General features: G+C 47.6%; 1 protein-coding gene across 1 annotated transcript in view; it reads right to left on the reverse strand.

The window, feature by feature from the left end:
• The window catches only part of SLC2A9 (solute carrier family 2 member 9), a 208,545-nt gene that overhangs the window by 170,164 nt on the left and 22,245 nt on the right, over positions 1-16,136 (reverse strand). Inside the window, exons 3-4 of the mRNA XM_068975521.1 lie at positions 12,406-12,566; positions 965-1,089 (exon numbers count right to left, since the gene is read on the reverse strand). Coding sequence (XP_068831622.1) covers positions 965-1,089; positions 12,406-12,566 — 286 coding nt within the window. The remainder of the gene's footprint in view (positions 1-964; positions 1,090-12,405; positions 12,567-16,136) is intronic.

A 16,136-nucleotide genomic window follows, 5' to 3' on the forward strand; every position in this document is an offset into this window, starting at 1 on the left:
AGCACATTTCTGCTTCAGAGCCACTGCCCTCTGCTCCGCCAGGAGCACAGTTCTCCCAATATTCATTTGTTCCTTCCCCTTGGTTTATCTGGTCTCTGCTCATTTATTGCCTGCTCTGAGCAGCCTTCCCTGAATCCTATTTAAAATAGCTTCCTGCTATCATCCTGCTCTGCTTCATTTTCCTCTGAGGGCTTGTCACTATCTGCCTTATATATCTAGTTACATATCTGTCCCCTCACCAGAACGTAAGCTCTGGGGGTAGGGACTGGAGTTTCCTGTTCACCGCTGTGTCCCCAGCGTAGCATGTGCTCTGTAAATGCTTGGAGCCTAAAAGAAAGAACGAATGAGTCAGAGGCCCAGACAGGAAACAACCCTGATAAAAATCCTGACATAAAACCCACAGACCTCTTGGGATATGAATTTTAGGGTGAAGATGACAAACGGAACACACGATGTGCAGAAAGCCATCCCCATCTTTGGTATCGGTTTGGGATCATCCCAGTCAACACTTCTCCATTAGAGGAGCATCGTGGGTAGGTGGTCCATCCCATGGGGCTGCCCCACTCCATGCTGGATTCTTGCATCCTCGTGCATGCGTGTGTGCTAAGTTGCTTCAGTTGTGTCCAGCTCTTTGCGACCATATGGACTGCAGCCCACCAGGCTCCTCAGTCCATGGGGCTCTCCAGGCAAGAATACTGGAGTGGGTTGCCATGTTCTCCTCCAGGGAATCTTCCTGACCCAGGGATCGAACCCAGGTCTCCTGCATCTCCTGCACTGGCAGCTGGGTTCTTTATCACTGGCACCCCCTGGGAAGCCCTCTTGCATCCTCGGTCTCTGCCAATTCAGTATCAGTAGGGAGCCAGTCATGTGACAGCCACAAAATACTCATCACATTTTGATACACACACACCACCCTGCCGAGGAATGTGTCACTGCCTTCTCCTCTGACACGATGAAGTCTCACCTCCATCCACACCCATGATGAAACGTCCCACGATGAGCATTTCCAAGGCTCCAGCTGGAAGAGAACAGGCCATCAGCAACACAGCAGAAATCCCAAACCCATTGTTGACCAGCAAAGTGTTTTTCCTGGAAGAAAAAGAAAAGGTCTGATGAGGCTGCCACTGGCCTGTCCATTTCAGGAGCAAGGTCCAGACTCCTCAACGGACCCACCACCAATTTTGGCTGTGTGACCCTGAGCAAAGCATTTCCTTCCTCTGGGTTCATCTCTGGGGTTGATTACGTCACCTCTGAAAGCATCACCAGCCGTGACCCTCTGTGGATTTCCCTGGTGTAGTGTTTTATTTCATTGGTTCTCAGACCTTCATTTAACATTACAAAGTCAAAAATGTGTCTTATAATCCATGAGTCAGAGGTCAGATAGGAAAATGAAAACCACTATAGTTAATCAATTTAATGGGTTGAATTAGTTAACCAATTTAACATAGGGAATTGGTTAAGCAAGTATAGTGGGTAGAGATGTCGAAAGGGGGACCTCTGAAGTGGGTGTGCTATCGTGTGGTGCTGACACCTCAGGGGCTTGCAAGGGAGCCCCCCAGGTAGCTAAAATCTTCAGAAGTGGCCTCCGATCCAATGGGGTCATTCCATTTCACTAAAAGAAAGTGAAAGTGAAATTGAAGGTTGCTCAGACTGATCCAACTCTTTGCAACTCCATGGACTGTAAAGTCTTTGGAATTCTCCAAGCCAGAATACTGGAGTGGGTAGCCTTTCCCTTCTCCAGGGGATCTTCCCAACTCAGGGATCGAACCCAGGTCTCCCGCATTGCAGGTGGATTCTTTACCAACTAAGCTATGAGGGAAGCATCTCACTAAAGCCTCAACTCAAATGCAATCTCCTGACACCCTTTGACATGACTGCTTTCCCCAGTTGCACAGCCCATCCTCTCACCCTGTTCTAGCCTCTCCACAGCCCCAACATTACAGGAAATTATCCTCCTGTCACTTGTTTTATGCTAGCTGTCCATCTTCCTGTACCAGAATGTAAGCACTAGGGGGCAGAGACTTTGTCTTGTCACTGGATCCCCAGCAACTACACCAGTTCCTGACACAGGCAGGTGACCCATATATATTTGCTGCATAAATGAAGGGATGAATCGATGAGTCAAGTCACATGGACCCCGTTTGCCCCAGATGGCCCAGCTCTGATCTGCCATGAGTCTCACTGTAGCTTCCACATCTGTGGGCTGGAGAACTGCTGTTCTCCTGAACTCAACTCCAGTAATGTTCCTGCCTGGACAGCTCATACTAATTGAACAACTTTGGAAAGATTTCTCACTCTCTCTCAGTCTTGACTTGATTTACTCCCCTGTAAAATGAATATAATAATGTCTATCTTGTAAGGATTCTATGAGAATGATTTATGCAAAGTACCTAGGATGTCATCTGGAACATATTCAGAGACTCAATAAGGTAAAATAAACAAACAAACCATGATGATAGCTAACATTCATAGAGTCCTTGGGATGTGCCAGGCACTAAGTCCTTTCCACTCATTGAAGACCCTGTAAGTTGGGTGACTTACTACTGTATTTCCCACCTGAAAACCAGATCTAGAAACTAAGATTTGGCCAACGTTACATAGGGCCTCCCTGATAGCTCAGTTGATAAAGAATCCGCCTACAATGCAGGAGACCCCGGTTTGATTCCTGGGTGGGGAAGATCCTCTGGAGAAGGGAAATGCTACCCACTCCAGTATTCTTGGGCTTCTCTGGTGGCTCAGCTGGCTAAAAATCTGCCTGCAATGCGGGAGACCTGGGTTTGATCGCTGGGTTGGGAAGCTCCTCTGGAGAAGGGAACTGCTACCCACTGCAGTATTCTGGCCTGGAGAATTCCATGGACTATATAGTCCATGGATTCGCAGAGTTGGACACGACTGAATGACTTTCACTTTCTTTCTTTCTTCAAGGTCACAAGCTATTCAATGGGATATTTGGCATTCCAGAATCCAGGATACTAAGCTGTTTGCAACGGGGGCTACCACATATACTCACATTCACTCATTCTTTCAACAGTCTTTTTTTCATTCGACTGACATTTATTCACTCAACACATGTTTGAAGCCGCACTGGGTGCTGAGCATCATTCCATGTTCTGGCACACAGCCATGAATGTGGCCAAGTCCCTGCTTTTATGCTCCTCTTAATCAACAAGTAAAAATAAACCGTGGAGCATATCAGCTGGTGAGAAATGTTGTAGAGAACGTGAGGGCAGGGGAGGGGCTGCAATTTTACTCAGAGTGGCCAGGGAGGGCCTTGCCAAGAAGCTAACACCTGAGAAGAAAGTGGGTGATTTAAAGAATGAGAAGACGAGATGTATGGACCCCGGGGAACAGCAACCATGGCAGAGAAGAGCCAGACGTAGACTGTTTCCACACCATTAGTGAGACCAGCGTGGCTGGAAGCAGGGGAGACCCAGAGAGCAAGCAAGTAGTAGAACGTGAAAGGGGAGGGGACTGGAGCTTGTAAGGGGTCTGCAGGCCACCATGACAACTGGGGTTTCTATTTGAGTAAGAAGCACAGCCTTTGAAGTTTCAAAGGAGAGGAGAGGCATGGCCTGATTTTAATAAGACTGTTCCATCTTCTATGTTGACCATGGGATGCAAGGGTAAGTGGGGGGTCAGGGAGGCCAACAGGGAATTTTGCAGTAGGTCGGGCAAGTGCTCACAGGGATTTGGATCAGGATGGTGGAGGGAGTGAGCCATGGCTGGATCTTGGTGTGCTTTGAAGACAGAATTGATGGAATTTGTTGATAGTGATATTGTGATTTACAGTAACAAAAATATGCAGTCTTCATCCCTGGTTTCTAGCTACAGTGCCCAAAACCCTTGGAATTTCCCAAGTGATAAGAACCACGGGGGCATCTTTTGTTATAATATTTTGTCACTAGACCTCATTTCCTAAAATTGCTTCAGAGCCAGAACAATGAAATCAATGTTGTGCTATTCATAACAAGCCCACAGTTGAGCTCATGTCAATGAGGTGACTTCTGGAAAAGAACTAAGGATGGCGGGATGGTTACCAGATGGAGCCAATCATATGACTAGAATGTGGAAACTTTCAATCCCATCCTGACCTCCAGAGAGAGGAGAGGGGCTGGAGATTGAGCTCAAACTCCCATGGCCAATGACGTAAGCAACTGTGCCTGTGTAACGAAGCTTCCATAAACCCCTAAAGGACAAGCTTTGGGGAGCTTCCAGGTTGATGACCATGTATAGATTTGGGAAGAGCAGTGCATTCAGAGAGAGCACGGAAGCTCTGCCTCCTTCTCCATCCCTTGTCCGATGTGTCTTTTCCACCTATCTGGTCCCAGTTATATCCTTCCATAATAAACCAGTGATCTACCAAGGAAAATGTTCCTGTAGGTTCTGTGAGCTGCTCTAGCAATTAACAAAACCCTAAGAGGGAGATCCTTGGAAGCTCTGATTTTGGAAAGGAAATAAGGAGGGGGGGATGGTTGTGGGTGGAGTCAACCATGTGATTAGAAGATTGAAACTTTCAATCCCATCCTGAACTACAGAGAGAGGAGAGGGGCTGGAGACCGAGTCATAGCTGACAACCATGACTCGCTATTAGCATCTGGTGTTGGAAGAGGGGAGGGGAAGTCTCGCGAGACTAAACCCTTAACCTGAAAGCCAAGGCAGGGGGTCTCTGGAACCTCCAGTCCAGAGCCAGATGGTCAGAAGCTCAGGGGACAACCTGGGCCTGGGCCTGGTGTCTGAACTGGGAGATGGACAGTCTGGTGGCACTGAGCCCTCGATATTATAATCTGATACCTTCCCTGGGAAGATAGGGTCAGAATGGAGTTGAATTATAGAACAGACAGCTGGTATCTGGAGGATGTCTTGATGATGTAGGGAATACCCCCACCCTGGCCACAGACACTGGGAACTGGTATTCAGAACCTAAGATATGGATGAGTTGGATAGAAGTGGAGAGAGGAAGAGGAGCCATGGATGCCTCCCAGGGCTTGGGTCTGAGCTCTTGCACTGGATAGAATGGTGCATTTTGTGCTATGCAGGGGATGTTAAAATCACATTCAGGTCTGACTTGAAACATTTGCAAATTGGGCTGCACACCCTCTAAGCAAGTTTTATCATATTAATGAATTCCTTCCCAAAATAACCCCCAGCATGACAATGTCCCAGTGAGGAGAGAAACCTTATTTGCAGATAATTCACAACGCTGACTCACTAGGGTTCAGAGACGGGGATTTTAAATATTGTGTTTCCACATTTTTCCCAGGGATGAACGGGCAACAGAACAAGAGGGACCAGCACCATGCTGTTTCTGAGAGCAGAAGCCCAGTGCCCCTGGGGCCCCCAACTGCGTACACCTGGCTCAGTACTTTGAGCTTCTCCCGTGATGTAGAATCTTCCCAGAGCAGCGTAGATCATCAGCTCTTGACGGAAAGGGGTAATAAAGAGTTTGGAAGCCATGTCCTTGAGAAATGGTCAAAGGGACTGGGGACATTCAGCCCAGAAAAGAGAGGGTTCAGGGGAAGTGTGAGAGCTGCCTTCCACTATTTTACCTTGATGCACAGGACTACGATCAGGAGATACAGGGAGTATGATTTCAGTTTGGACTTGGAAAGTACTTTTCATTAAGCACTAGTGAAATGGGGGAAATTCTGGAGATCCTAGCTCCTACCACTTACCCTTCCAACAATTCTTTAGCTGACCAAGCCTATGAGCCAAGATGGGATCTAGCTTCTACCATGCCTATCTATTCCTGCTTATCCAGCTTGAATTCCAAGGTCCATCATTTTAAACATCCATACACCTTCCACTCCTTGATCCACTCACTCTTCTCCTTCATTCTGTGTTTCTGAGATAACTCCAACCCTAGTTAGATCTCAGTCTATCTTGCACATGTATACAAAGTTCATCTTGGCTGGGAAAAAAAAAATACATTGAATCATGTTGCCTGGTCTCACTTGAAATTCATGACCACCCATCTCAAGTGGTCTTTAAGCCCCCTACCAACCATTCTAGAGTTTCCTGTGTTGCTCAGTCTCCTGGTCTCCTAGAGGACCATTTCAAGCATCTTCTCTCTCTTTTCATCCCCTTGTCCTGTTCCTCAGCTGGTGACCTTGCTTTCTAGTTCACCAAGAAAGCAGAATCAATCCGAAAAGACGGTTCACATGTTCCTTCCATGTGATTTATCCTACCAGCATCTGTGCCCATAAGCTTTGCCTTTCCTCCTGTTTCTATGGATGAATAGTCTCCACTCTTACCTGAAACCGATCCCTCCAACGACCTACTAGTTCCCCACCCGCTCTGACCTGCTCAAGGTTATAACTTCAGCAAGTTCCACCCCTTGCTCCTGACTATCCATTTTCCCCCTCCTTGCTGGAACATCTCATCAATGCGCTGCTGCAGCTCCCATCTCAAAACAAAACACAAAAAATGCTCCTGATTCTACTTCTTCCTCCATCCACCACACCATTGTCTCTGCTCCCCTTAATGGTAATAAAACTCCTCAAAAGGATCCTTCAATAAAAAAATAAATTAATTTTAAAAAGTGGTCTGCACTCATTGTCTCCAGTTCTTCTTGTTTCTTTCTCTCTTACACCCACTCCCATGATCGTCTGCTCCTTTGTGCCCTTGACATAGCTCTTGCCAAGACAACCAGCCACCTCTGTGTTGCTTAATTCACCACCCAGAGCTCAGGCTGGTCTTCATCCCTTGGCCGTGTTGGACCTGGTTGATCACCGTCTCCCTTCCCTCATGTTGCAGATCTCATTCAATGGTAAGACTGCTCCTACCTTGTTGGGTGAGCCTTAACATCTTCCCAGCCCTCTGAACATTGGCGGGCTCCAGGCTCAGCTCTTGAACCTATTCCTTTGGTTTCTACCTTGTTATTGTTCTTCAGTGGCTCAGCTGTGTCCCACTCTTTGCGACCCCATGGACTGCAGCACACCACGCTTCCCTGTCCTTCACTGCCTCCTGGAGTTGGCTCAAACTCATGCCCATTGAGTCCATGATGCCATCTCATCATCTCATCCTCTGCCACCTGCTTCTCCTTTTGCCCTCAATCTTTCCCAGTGTCGGGGTCTTTTCCAATGAGTCAGCTCTTCTCATCAGGTAGCCAAAGTACTGAGCTTCAGCTTCAGCATCAGTCCTTCCATAGAATATTCAGGATTGACTGGTTTGATCTCCTTGCTGTCCAAAGGACACTTAAGAGTCTTCGCCAACACCACAGTTCAAAAGCATCCATTTTTCGGTGCTCAGCCTTCTTTTTGGTCCAGCTCTCACATCCATCCTGGAGAAGGAAATGGCAAGCCACTCCAGGACTATTGCCTGGAAAATCCCATGGACGGAGGAGCCTGGTAGGCTACAGTCCATGGGGTTGCAAAGAGTCGGACACGACTGAGCGACTTCACTTTCACTTTCTCACATCCATGCATGACTATTGTCTAGCTTTGACTAGAGAGACCTTTGTCGGCAAAGTGATGTCTCTGCTTTTTAATATACTGTCTAGGTTTGTCATAGTTTTTATTCCAAGGAGCAAGCATCTTTTAGTTTCAGGACTGCAGTCACCGTCCACAGTGATTTTGAAGCCAAGAAAATGAAGCCGGTCACAGCTTCCATTGTCTTCCCCATCTATTTGCTGTGAAGTGATGGGACAGGATGCCATGATCTTATGTACCTCCCATGTAATCTTGTCTTATCTCCTGGCTTAAGTGTCACCTTTGTACTGATGACATCTAGATTTACATCTGAGTTCTGGGCACTTTGGAATGCTAGACTCACAAATCTAATCATGCACTTGACATCTCCCCTGGAAGGGCTAACAGACAGTTCAAACATAGTACACCTAAAACTGAGTTTCCAGTCTTGTTTCTTCCTTTCCCCTGCAAATCCTGTTTTTCTCAAGGGTTTCCCTACCTCAAAAAGCAACTGCTCAGTCTTCTGTAATACCCTAAACAGGAAAAGAACTTGAAAAAGAATAGATACATGTTTATGTACAACCTAATCACTTTGTTCTACACCTGAAACTAACACAACATTGTTAATCAGCTATATTCTCCAATATAAAATTAATTTTTAAAAAACGCAATACAATCCTTGCTCCTTGTGATTGTTCAAGACAAAAATGTTAGCATTATTTTTTATTTCTCTCTTGCTTCCCATATAGTCCATGAGCAGGGCTTGTTTTCTCTACTCCCAAACTATTTCCAGAATGCAAACAATTCTCGCTGTTTCTCACTGTGTCTGATGACAAACCCAGTGCAAAACGAATCACTTCACCTGGCTTATGGCAGGATGTTCCTAACCAGCCTCCCTGAATCCACCGATAAGAGCATGCCTTTCAAAATGTGAGTCAGATCACAAAATACTCCAGTAATTTCCCATCTTACTCTGAGTCAAAGCCGGAGTCCCAACCTTTCCCTACAGTGTCTTCCGCTTCTGAACCCAGTGACCCCTCCTGCTTCATTTTCTCCTCCCGGACTCAGCTCCAGCCATACTGACCTCCTGTCTTATCTTCAAAGGAACCAAGCCCGTTCTTCCCCCAGGACCTTCGCACTTCCTGTTCCCTCTGCCTGAAGAGCTGTTACCCCAGGGACTTTGCCAGTTCTGTGCACCACCAAGTGCTTGGCACATAGCAAGCTCTCCATAAATATTTGTCGAGCAAAATAAATGTATGGGCGAATAAACAGCATGCAAGCAAGAGAAGGACGGTCATTTGGGGGAGTTATGGTAGACAAAGTTCTAGCATTGAGCACTTTCCCTCCATCCTTTCATATGCCCAACAAATGTTTATGGCTTGCCTGCCATGTTCGAGCTCCTGTGCCATATGCCGAGGCTCCTATACAGACATGGATTTAACACTGAGGAGCTCGCCTTTCAGGGGAGACAGAAATGTAACTAAATCACTGTAAACCCAAATGCCATGTGATGTAACAGAGGGAAACAGGAAGTCCTATGTGAGCTCAGAGGAGGCCAGCGTTGTTTCTGACAGATGTGTGGTGGGCAGCGGGCGGAGCTAGAATAAAGGTTTGTTACTACTTTTAACTGTCACTTCCCAGTTCATGCACGTTTAATACCAAGTGGACTACGTCCTTAAAACCGACTGATGATGCATAAACCATGTGTACTGGAGAAGCCCCATGCTTTGGGTTTGCTGACTCCTTCTGTTTGAGACTTTGGCCTCTAGGGGGTACCAGTCACAGCCCTCAGCTTTGACAACCTGCAGTATCTCTGCACATTGTCAGATGTCCCTAATGGGGTAGAATTGCCTCCTTTGGAAGAGTCTTGACAGTTTGCAAGCTTTCTCAGGGAAATGAGATTCATGCCTGGGGCCTGTATGAGGACTGTTGGAAGCTTTGTGGCAGGGATGTTCAGTAGGAACCATATCTGTCTAAGGGGCTTAGGCCACTTTGCCCCCGCTGCGGGCAGAGGCCACCTGTTCATGAAGCCAACAGCAAGCAAGAGCTGAGAGGAAAGAACACAGATGCATTTTCTTATGACATCATAGGAGCTACTGGATTCAACTGAATTATATTTCAGCCACGTGAGACAACTAATTCCTTCTAAGGCATAAGCCAGTCTGATATGGGTTCCTGCCATTTAAAAAGTGACTGGGGGCGTTCTGAGTGACAGACAGTTTCTGTGACTCTTATCTCAGTCACCCTTCAGAGCTGCCCTCTCAGGTGGAAGTGAAGGGGACACTGGTGGCCTCTCCTGGTCCTCTATCTCCTGTTCACGGCACTTCCCACAGTCAGAACAGCTTGCACACTGAATTGTGCTGGGTCCGCCTCCTCTGTGGCCCAGAGCACCAGCCCCAGGCTGCAGGCATCGTCTCTCTTTGTGTTGCTAAGTGTAGACACAGTGCCTGGCTCCCCAGAGGTGCTCAAAAGCGTGTGCCGAAAGGATGGACCCTGGCTTTGCTGGCAAATCTGACTGAGCATCTGATTCCAAAGCCTGAGTGAGTTTCCCTATGGCTTCCCACAGGTTTTCTCAGTTCTGCTGCAGAGAGAACTAGATCCAATGATATGTGAAGGAGGCCAGTCTGAGGGCAACTGAAGGAATCTATTCACCATCGGCTCTGCCAGGCCCCTCAGGAAGAGCTGAGGGTGAAGGGGATGGGATGGCAATGATGCGAGGGAACATAAGCTGGGTGCTGGGGCAGCCTTGCAGTATAAGTGCCCACAGGCAGATATAAGGTAAGTATGTGTTACCAGCAATAGAGTCTGGGACTGGAGGTGATTCCATTTACAGGAATAGGCTTAGCAACAGCACCTTGGAGATCCTGGAAAGGGGTGCCGATTTGGAGGTCAGCTGGTCACTTACTCCTTGTCAAACAGTCAAGGATGTCCCCAAACCACTGCCAGCAGGACACTAACTACAGTCTCCTTGGCAAGTGGAAAGATTATGTGCCACGGCCGACATGTATTGACTCCGACCTGAACTCAGGCACCATGTGAGCTGGCTGAGCTTGGCCGGATGCTCTGACCTCGCTTATTCCCATTCTCCATGGATAGAACCCGTGGACTAGAGAGAATTAAATAAGACAGTGGGTGTGAGTGCCTGGAGCACAGAGGAGCCTCGGAAAGCCCTGACTCCACCCCACAATTGGTGTACCTCCTGTGTGATAAGTTCCCACAGCTACTGCCCTGGAAGCCGCCTGGGTGACATGGAGAATGTTGGCACCCGCTCTACCTCACTGGGGTACCACAGACCTCTTTGAGCATCACATGGATTTTTTTTCAGAATGGCTGCCTGCTCCAGCCTTTGGAAAGTCTGCTCTGAACATCACCAACCCTAATTTGAGGATGTGAGGCCAGGTATAAAGCAGTGGGTAGCACCATTCTTAACAGTGTTTCTGTAGCCCCAGAGCCCAGAGGGATTTCCCGGGGTCTGACCCATCTCTTCACCAATTCAATGCAATATGGAGATTTGTGGGCCTCCTGCTGTGTTTCCCCGTGGAAACTTCTCCTGTGGGCTTCCCTTGTGGCTCAGCTGGTAAAGAATCTGCCTGCAATGTGGGAGACCTGGGCTCGATCCCTGGGTTGGGAAGATCCCCTGGAGAAGGGAAAGGGCACCCACTCCAGTATTGTGGCCTGGAGAATTCTATCTGGCTCTTTCGGTGCTTCCCTGGTGGCTCAGACGGCAAGGCATCTGCCTGCAATTCGGGAGACCTGGGTTTGATCCCTGGGTCAGGAAGATCCCCCTGGAGAAGGGAAAGGCTACCCACTCCAGTACTCTTGTCTGGAAAGTTCCATGGACAGAGGAGCCTGGAGGGCTGCAGTCCATGGAGTCACAGAGAGTCAGACACGACTGAGTGACTTCACTTTCTTTCTTTCACTTTACTATGTTTGGGTGACCCCCTACTATGTCAAGGTGCTGATGAGAAAATAACATGGTGGATAATAATAGCTTCTCTTCATTGAGCTAATGGGCCATTAATTTTCTCCCCCATTAATTTTCTCTAGCCCTTACAGCATCACCTGCAGGGTAGGAACTCTTGTCTCTGTTCCACAGATGAGAGACCTGAGGTTCAAATGTTAACACAGCCAGCAAGTAGAAGACTCATGATTCAAGTTCACATGTGAATGCTCTAAAGACTCTACTCTCTCCACTAAACACCTCAGCACCCCCCAGGAAGTTGCTATGAGCAAGGACACAGAGCAAATGTTTGGGGGAATTTGTGGATAACGCAATCTTACACGAGAGAAGGCTTCATGTAGAAAATAAAAGACAAATGAAACACAGGGGTAAAGTGGATCTGATTGGAGAGGTTGATGTTGGGGAATTTTAACATGAAATTAATATTCACGGCAGCTGTGTTTGTAATGGGAAGAGTTTGACATGGCCCAAATGTCTCTCAGTCAGGAGCCAGTTAAAGAAATTATCATCCAGTCATACAATGGAAGACTGTTGAAGCAACTGATTTTTTAAAAGCAGCTCTATAGATATCTCTGTGGAACAGTCTTTAAAACACTGTGCTGACTCTTGTCCAATTGCTCCCACACCGAGGTCCCTCTCCACTCTTCCTTCGCTGCTCTGAGCCCTGAAGCTGGTCCTCCTGAGCTGCACCAATGAGACGCCTGGGTTTTCAGGCTTCCGCTTGGGTTTGACCAATGAGAGGTGCCTATGGCAGACTGGAGGGCCGGCAGAAAGGAAAGCCAGAGTATTTCTTCCCAGCTCCTCCCTGTTTGGACAGTAGGGTCCTGACAAAGCCTGATGCCTCCACAGCCTCAGCGCCAGCCTGTCAACCCCTCACCCGTGGATTCACTTTTCCTTGGCTCATGGTACCCTATTTCTGCTCCTTGTCCTTCTGGCGTTATAATCTCTCCAGTTGGACTGAGTGGAATTCTGTTGCCTGCTGCAATCCTGACTCTAATACAGACATAGTATGGCCGTTACAGAGGGGCCCCCACTGACCTCCCAAGAAATTTTCCGATCACCTTCACCAGGAACGTCCCCACGAGTCCACCGATGGCGAATATGGACACGGTCACAGACCAGAGCAGGGTCAGAGTGTCCGAGTCTATGGGATGTCCATGCCTTCTCTCCCACGACTTGTTGTAAAAGGCCTTGATGTACTGAAAACAAACAACAAACCATGTTATTCCTCCCAGCTGCTCGAAGCTCATCTGTATATAAACAAAATGACTTTTATGGAACACTGGTTTTATACCAGGCATTTCGCTAAGCTCTGTTTGAGCTCTGTTTCACTGAATCCTTCTAGCAAACCTTGTGGACAGACCTTATTTTTAAATCCTTTTGCAGGTAGGGAAACGGAGGCTCAGAGAGACAAACTGACTTGTTCAGCTGAGTGGTAAACCTGGGAGTCAAATTCAGATCTGACTCTGAACCAAGGAGAACCACACAACAGAATCACCTTGAAAATGTGTTTAAAATGTTCATACCTAAATAAGGGAAAATATTTGCCACCTTGGGGTGGGTAAAGATTCAAGACTCACACAGAAAAAAACCACAAAAGAAAAACAAAATGTTCATTTGGATTTCATCAGACATAGAGTGTTCTGCTCTTCAGAAGGCATCATGAAAATTGGAAAGACAAGTCACCGAGTGAGCTAACATATTTGCAACCCATGTAGCTACAAAGGATTTGTAGTCACAACATGTAAAGAGTTCTAACAAATCAATAAGAAGACAACACAAGTAGAAATGAGTCAAAGATTTGAACAGACTCCAAACCAAATTCAACTGACCAGGAAGCTAATGACATAATGTTCCACATGTTTTTTAACACAGAAATATAAGTTAAACTCACAATGAGGGCTTCTCTGATGGCTCAGTGGTAAAGAATCCACCTGCCAATGCAAGAGACATAGTTCGATCCCTGGTCCAGGAGGATGTCACATGCCATGGAGCAACTAAGCCTATGCGCCACAACTATTGAGCCTGTAGAGCCCACATGGCACAGCCTGTGTGCCCTAGAGCCTGTGCTGGGCAACAAGAGAAGCCACTGCAGTGAGACCCCAGCCCATCACGATGGAGAGTAGCCCTAGCTCACCGCAACCCAAAGAAAAGCCTGCGGGGTAACAAAGACTCAGCACAGCCAAAAATAAAATTTAAAAATTATTTAAACAAACCACAATAAGATGCCCACTTCCTGCTCACTAGACCCTCCCCCACCCCAACACACACACACACGGCTGTCAATTCTGATTCAGTGGGTTTGGGATGGGACTGAGTGATTCTGACATGCACCAAAGACTGAGGTCATGAACTGTGCTCCCCACGAGAGTTCCATCTCCAAGAAGCTCATAGTTCCCCATAGGTACCCCGTAAAGGCCCAGAGACCTCTCCAGTAACAGCCAGTGTTATAGCATGGCAGAAAAAGCACAGGGTCTGGTCACACAGACCTGGGCTTGAATCCCAGCACGATGATTTGCTAATGATTTAAACCAGCTGAACCTAGGTTTCTTCATCTGCAAGATGGGAGTGATAACACTGATGTCTCGGGCTGTCCTGAAATCACCCAAGAACTTGGAGCAGCACCCAGCACCTGTATGGGGATCACCCAATCCCCAGGGAGATTAAAGATGAACAGGTCTGGTAAGGGTTCGGTAGTGACCAGCAGTGTGTACTCTGGTACACTGATGGTGGGAATTTAATTTGTACAGTCACCTTGGAAAACAGTTTAGCTTTACCTAGTCAAGTTGAAGATCCTAACCTAGAACCCAGCAAATCCATTTCTAGAAAATTCCCCTTACTTACCAAAGAGGATATTGGAAGTGGGGAGAGATAAATCAGGAGTTTGGAATTAACACATACATACATAAGTAAGTAAGTAAGTGAAGTCGCTCAGTCGTGTCCGACTCTTTGTGACCCCATGGACTGTAGCCCATCAGGCTTCTCGGATGTCCATGGGATTCTCCAGGCAAGAATACTGGAATGGGTTGCCATGACCTCCTCCAGGGGATCTTCCAGACCCAGGGATCGAACCCGCTTCTCTTATGTCTCCTGCACTGGCAGGCAGGTTCTTTACCACTAGCGCCACCTTACCATACATAAAACAGATAAACAACGAGAACCTGCTGTAGAGCACAGGGAACTATTTTCAATATCTTGTAATAACCTATAATGGAAAAGAATCTGAAAAAGAGTATATATCTTCTCCCTGCAGAGATTCTGAGCCTGGCTCGCCAGCCCTCCCACCCATCTTGGGAGCTGCTCACTATTTTTTCAACATCTTCTTTTTTAGCTTCAATCAGACAAACTTGCTGTTGTGTCCAACTCTTGAAACTCTACCAAAACACATAAATAATTCCATTTCATACTCACGAGAACCCTGCCGGTTGACACCTCTGTTTACAGAGGAGGGAGCCAAGAGTAAGGTGTTTACCCACATGGCTAGTAAGTGGTGGAGAAGGAGTTTTGCAAAGTCTGCCTGGCTTCAGAGCCTGAATACAACCATCCACCAGTGACTCTGCAAGTCATGATGAAGATATGAGAGTGAAGCAGCTAAATCCAACAGGACATGTATTTATTTTTAAAGCATCATCACGCCTTTTTTGTTAAATATCAGACACCTTTATTATTGTTTCTTTTTGGCTCTGCTGGGTCTTCGTTGCTGCGTGGGCTTTGCTCTAGCTCTGGCGAACGGGGGCTACTCTCTAGTTACGGGGCCCGAGTTTCTCATTGCCGTGGTTCTGTTGTTGGGCAGCCTGGGCACATGGGCTCAGTAGTTGTGGCTCACGGGCTTAGTTGCTCGGTGGCATGTGGGATCTTCCCAGACTAGGGATTGAACCCATGTCTCCTGCATTGGCAGGTGGATTCTTTACCACTGAGCCACCAGGGAAGCCCAGGATATTTACAGGTTTAAAGATCAGTACTGATTAGGTCCTTATTAAGTTGCCTTGTCAGGCCCCAAAGAGCGTAAGGAGGACACCCCTCAGGAAGCCAAGAATAGGGCTAGAAACAGCATGGTTAGCGCTAAGCCCCAGGGATGGAGTGACTGCAGGAAGGCAGCTGGGCTTCCCTCATAGCTCAGTTGGTAAAGAATCTGCCTGCAATGCAGGAGACCCCCGTTCAATTCTTCAGTTGGGAGGATTCCCCTGGAGAAGGGATAGACTACCCACTCCAGTATTCTTGGGCTTTCCTTGTGGTTCAGCTGGTAAAGAATCTGCCTGCAATGTGGCAGACCTGGGTTCAGTCCCTGGGTTGGGAAGATCCCCTGGAGAAGGGAAAGGCTACCCATTCCAGTATTCTGGCCTATACTGTATAGTCCATGGGGTCACAAAGAGCCGGACATGACTGAGTGACTTCCCTTTCACTTTCACAGGATGCCCCCAGGACTACCGACGGGGTCCAGACCCTCCAGAGAAGCTGGAGTGAGTGCCCAGGACTTCCCAGGCCTCTGGCCCAATAATCAGGAGAGCTTCCAGCACTGAAGGTCATTCTTGGTTGTGACTTGGTCCCTACCACAGTCCTGCACAGATTCCAGCAGCTGCGCTGGGAAGAGTCTTGCTGATGCCTGCTCTCAACAGCCTTGTCTTCCCACGCCTACAGCAATGACCAGCGTCCTGAGTTTACGCGCAGAAACTAAAACGATGCTGTTTGGGAGGAAATGTTCTCTTTTCCTTTCCAAGCTCTCAGGAGCCTGGTGGGGGAAGAGGCGGCTTTCTCATCTCTCACTGCTA

Source organism: Capricornis sumatraensis, chromosome 7 (assembly GCF_032405125.1).
Source record: "Capricornis sumatraensis isolate serow.1 chromosome 7, serow.2, whole genome shotgun sequence".
Lineage (NCBI taxonomy): Eukaryota > Metazoa > Chordata > Mammalia > Artiodactyla > Bovidae > Capricornis > Capricornis sumatraensis.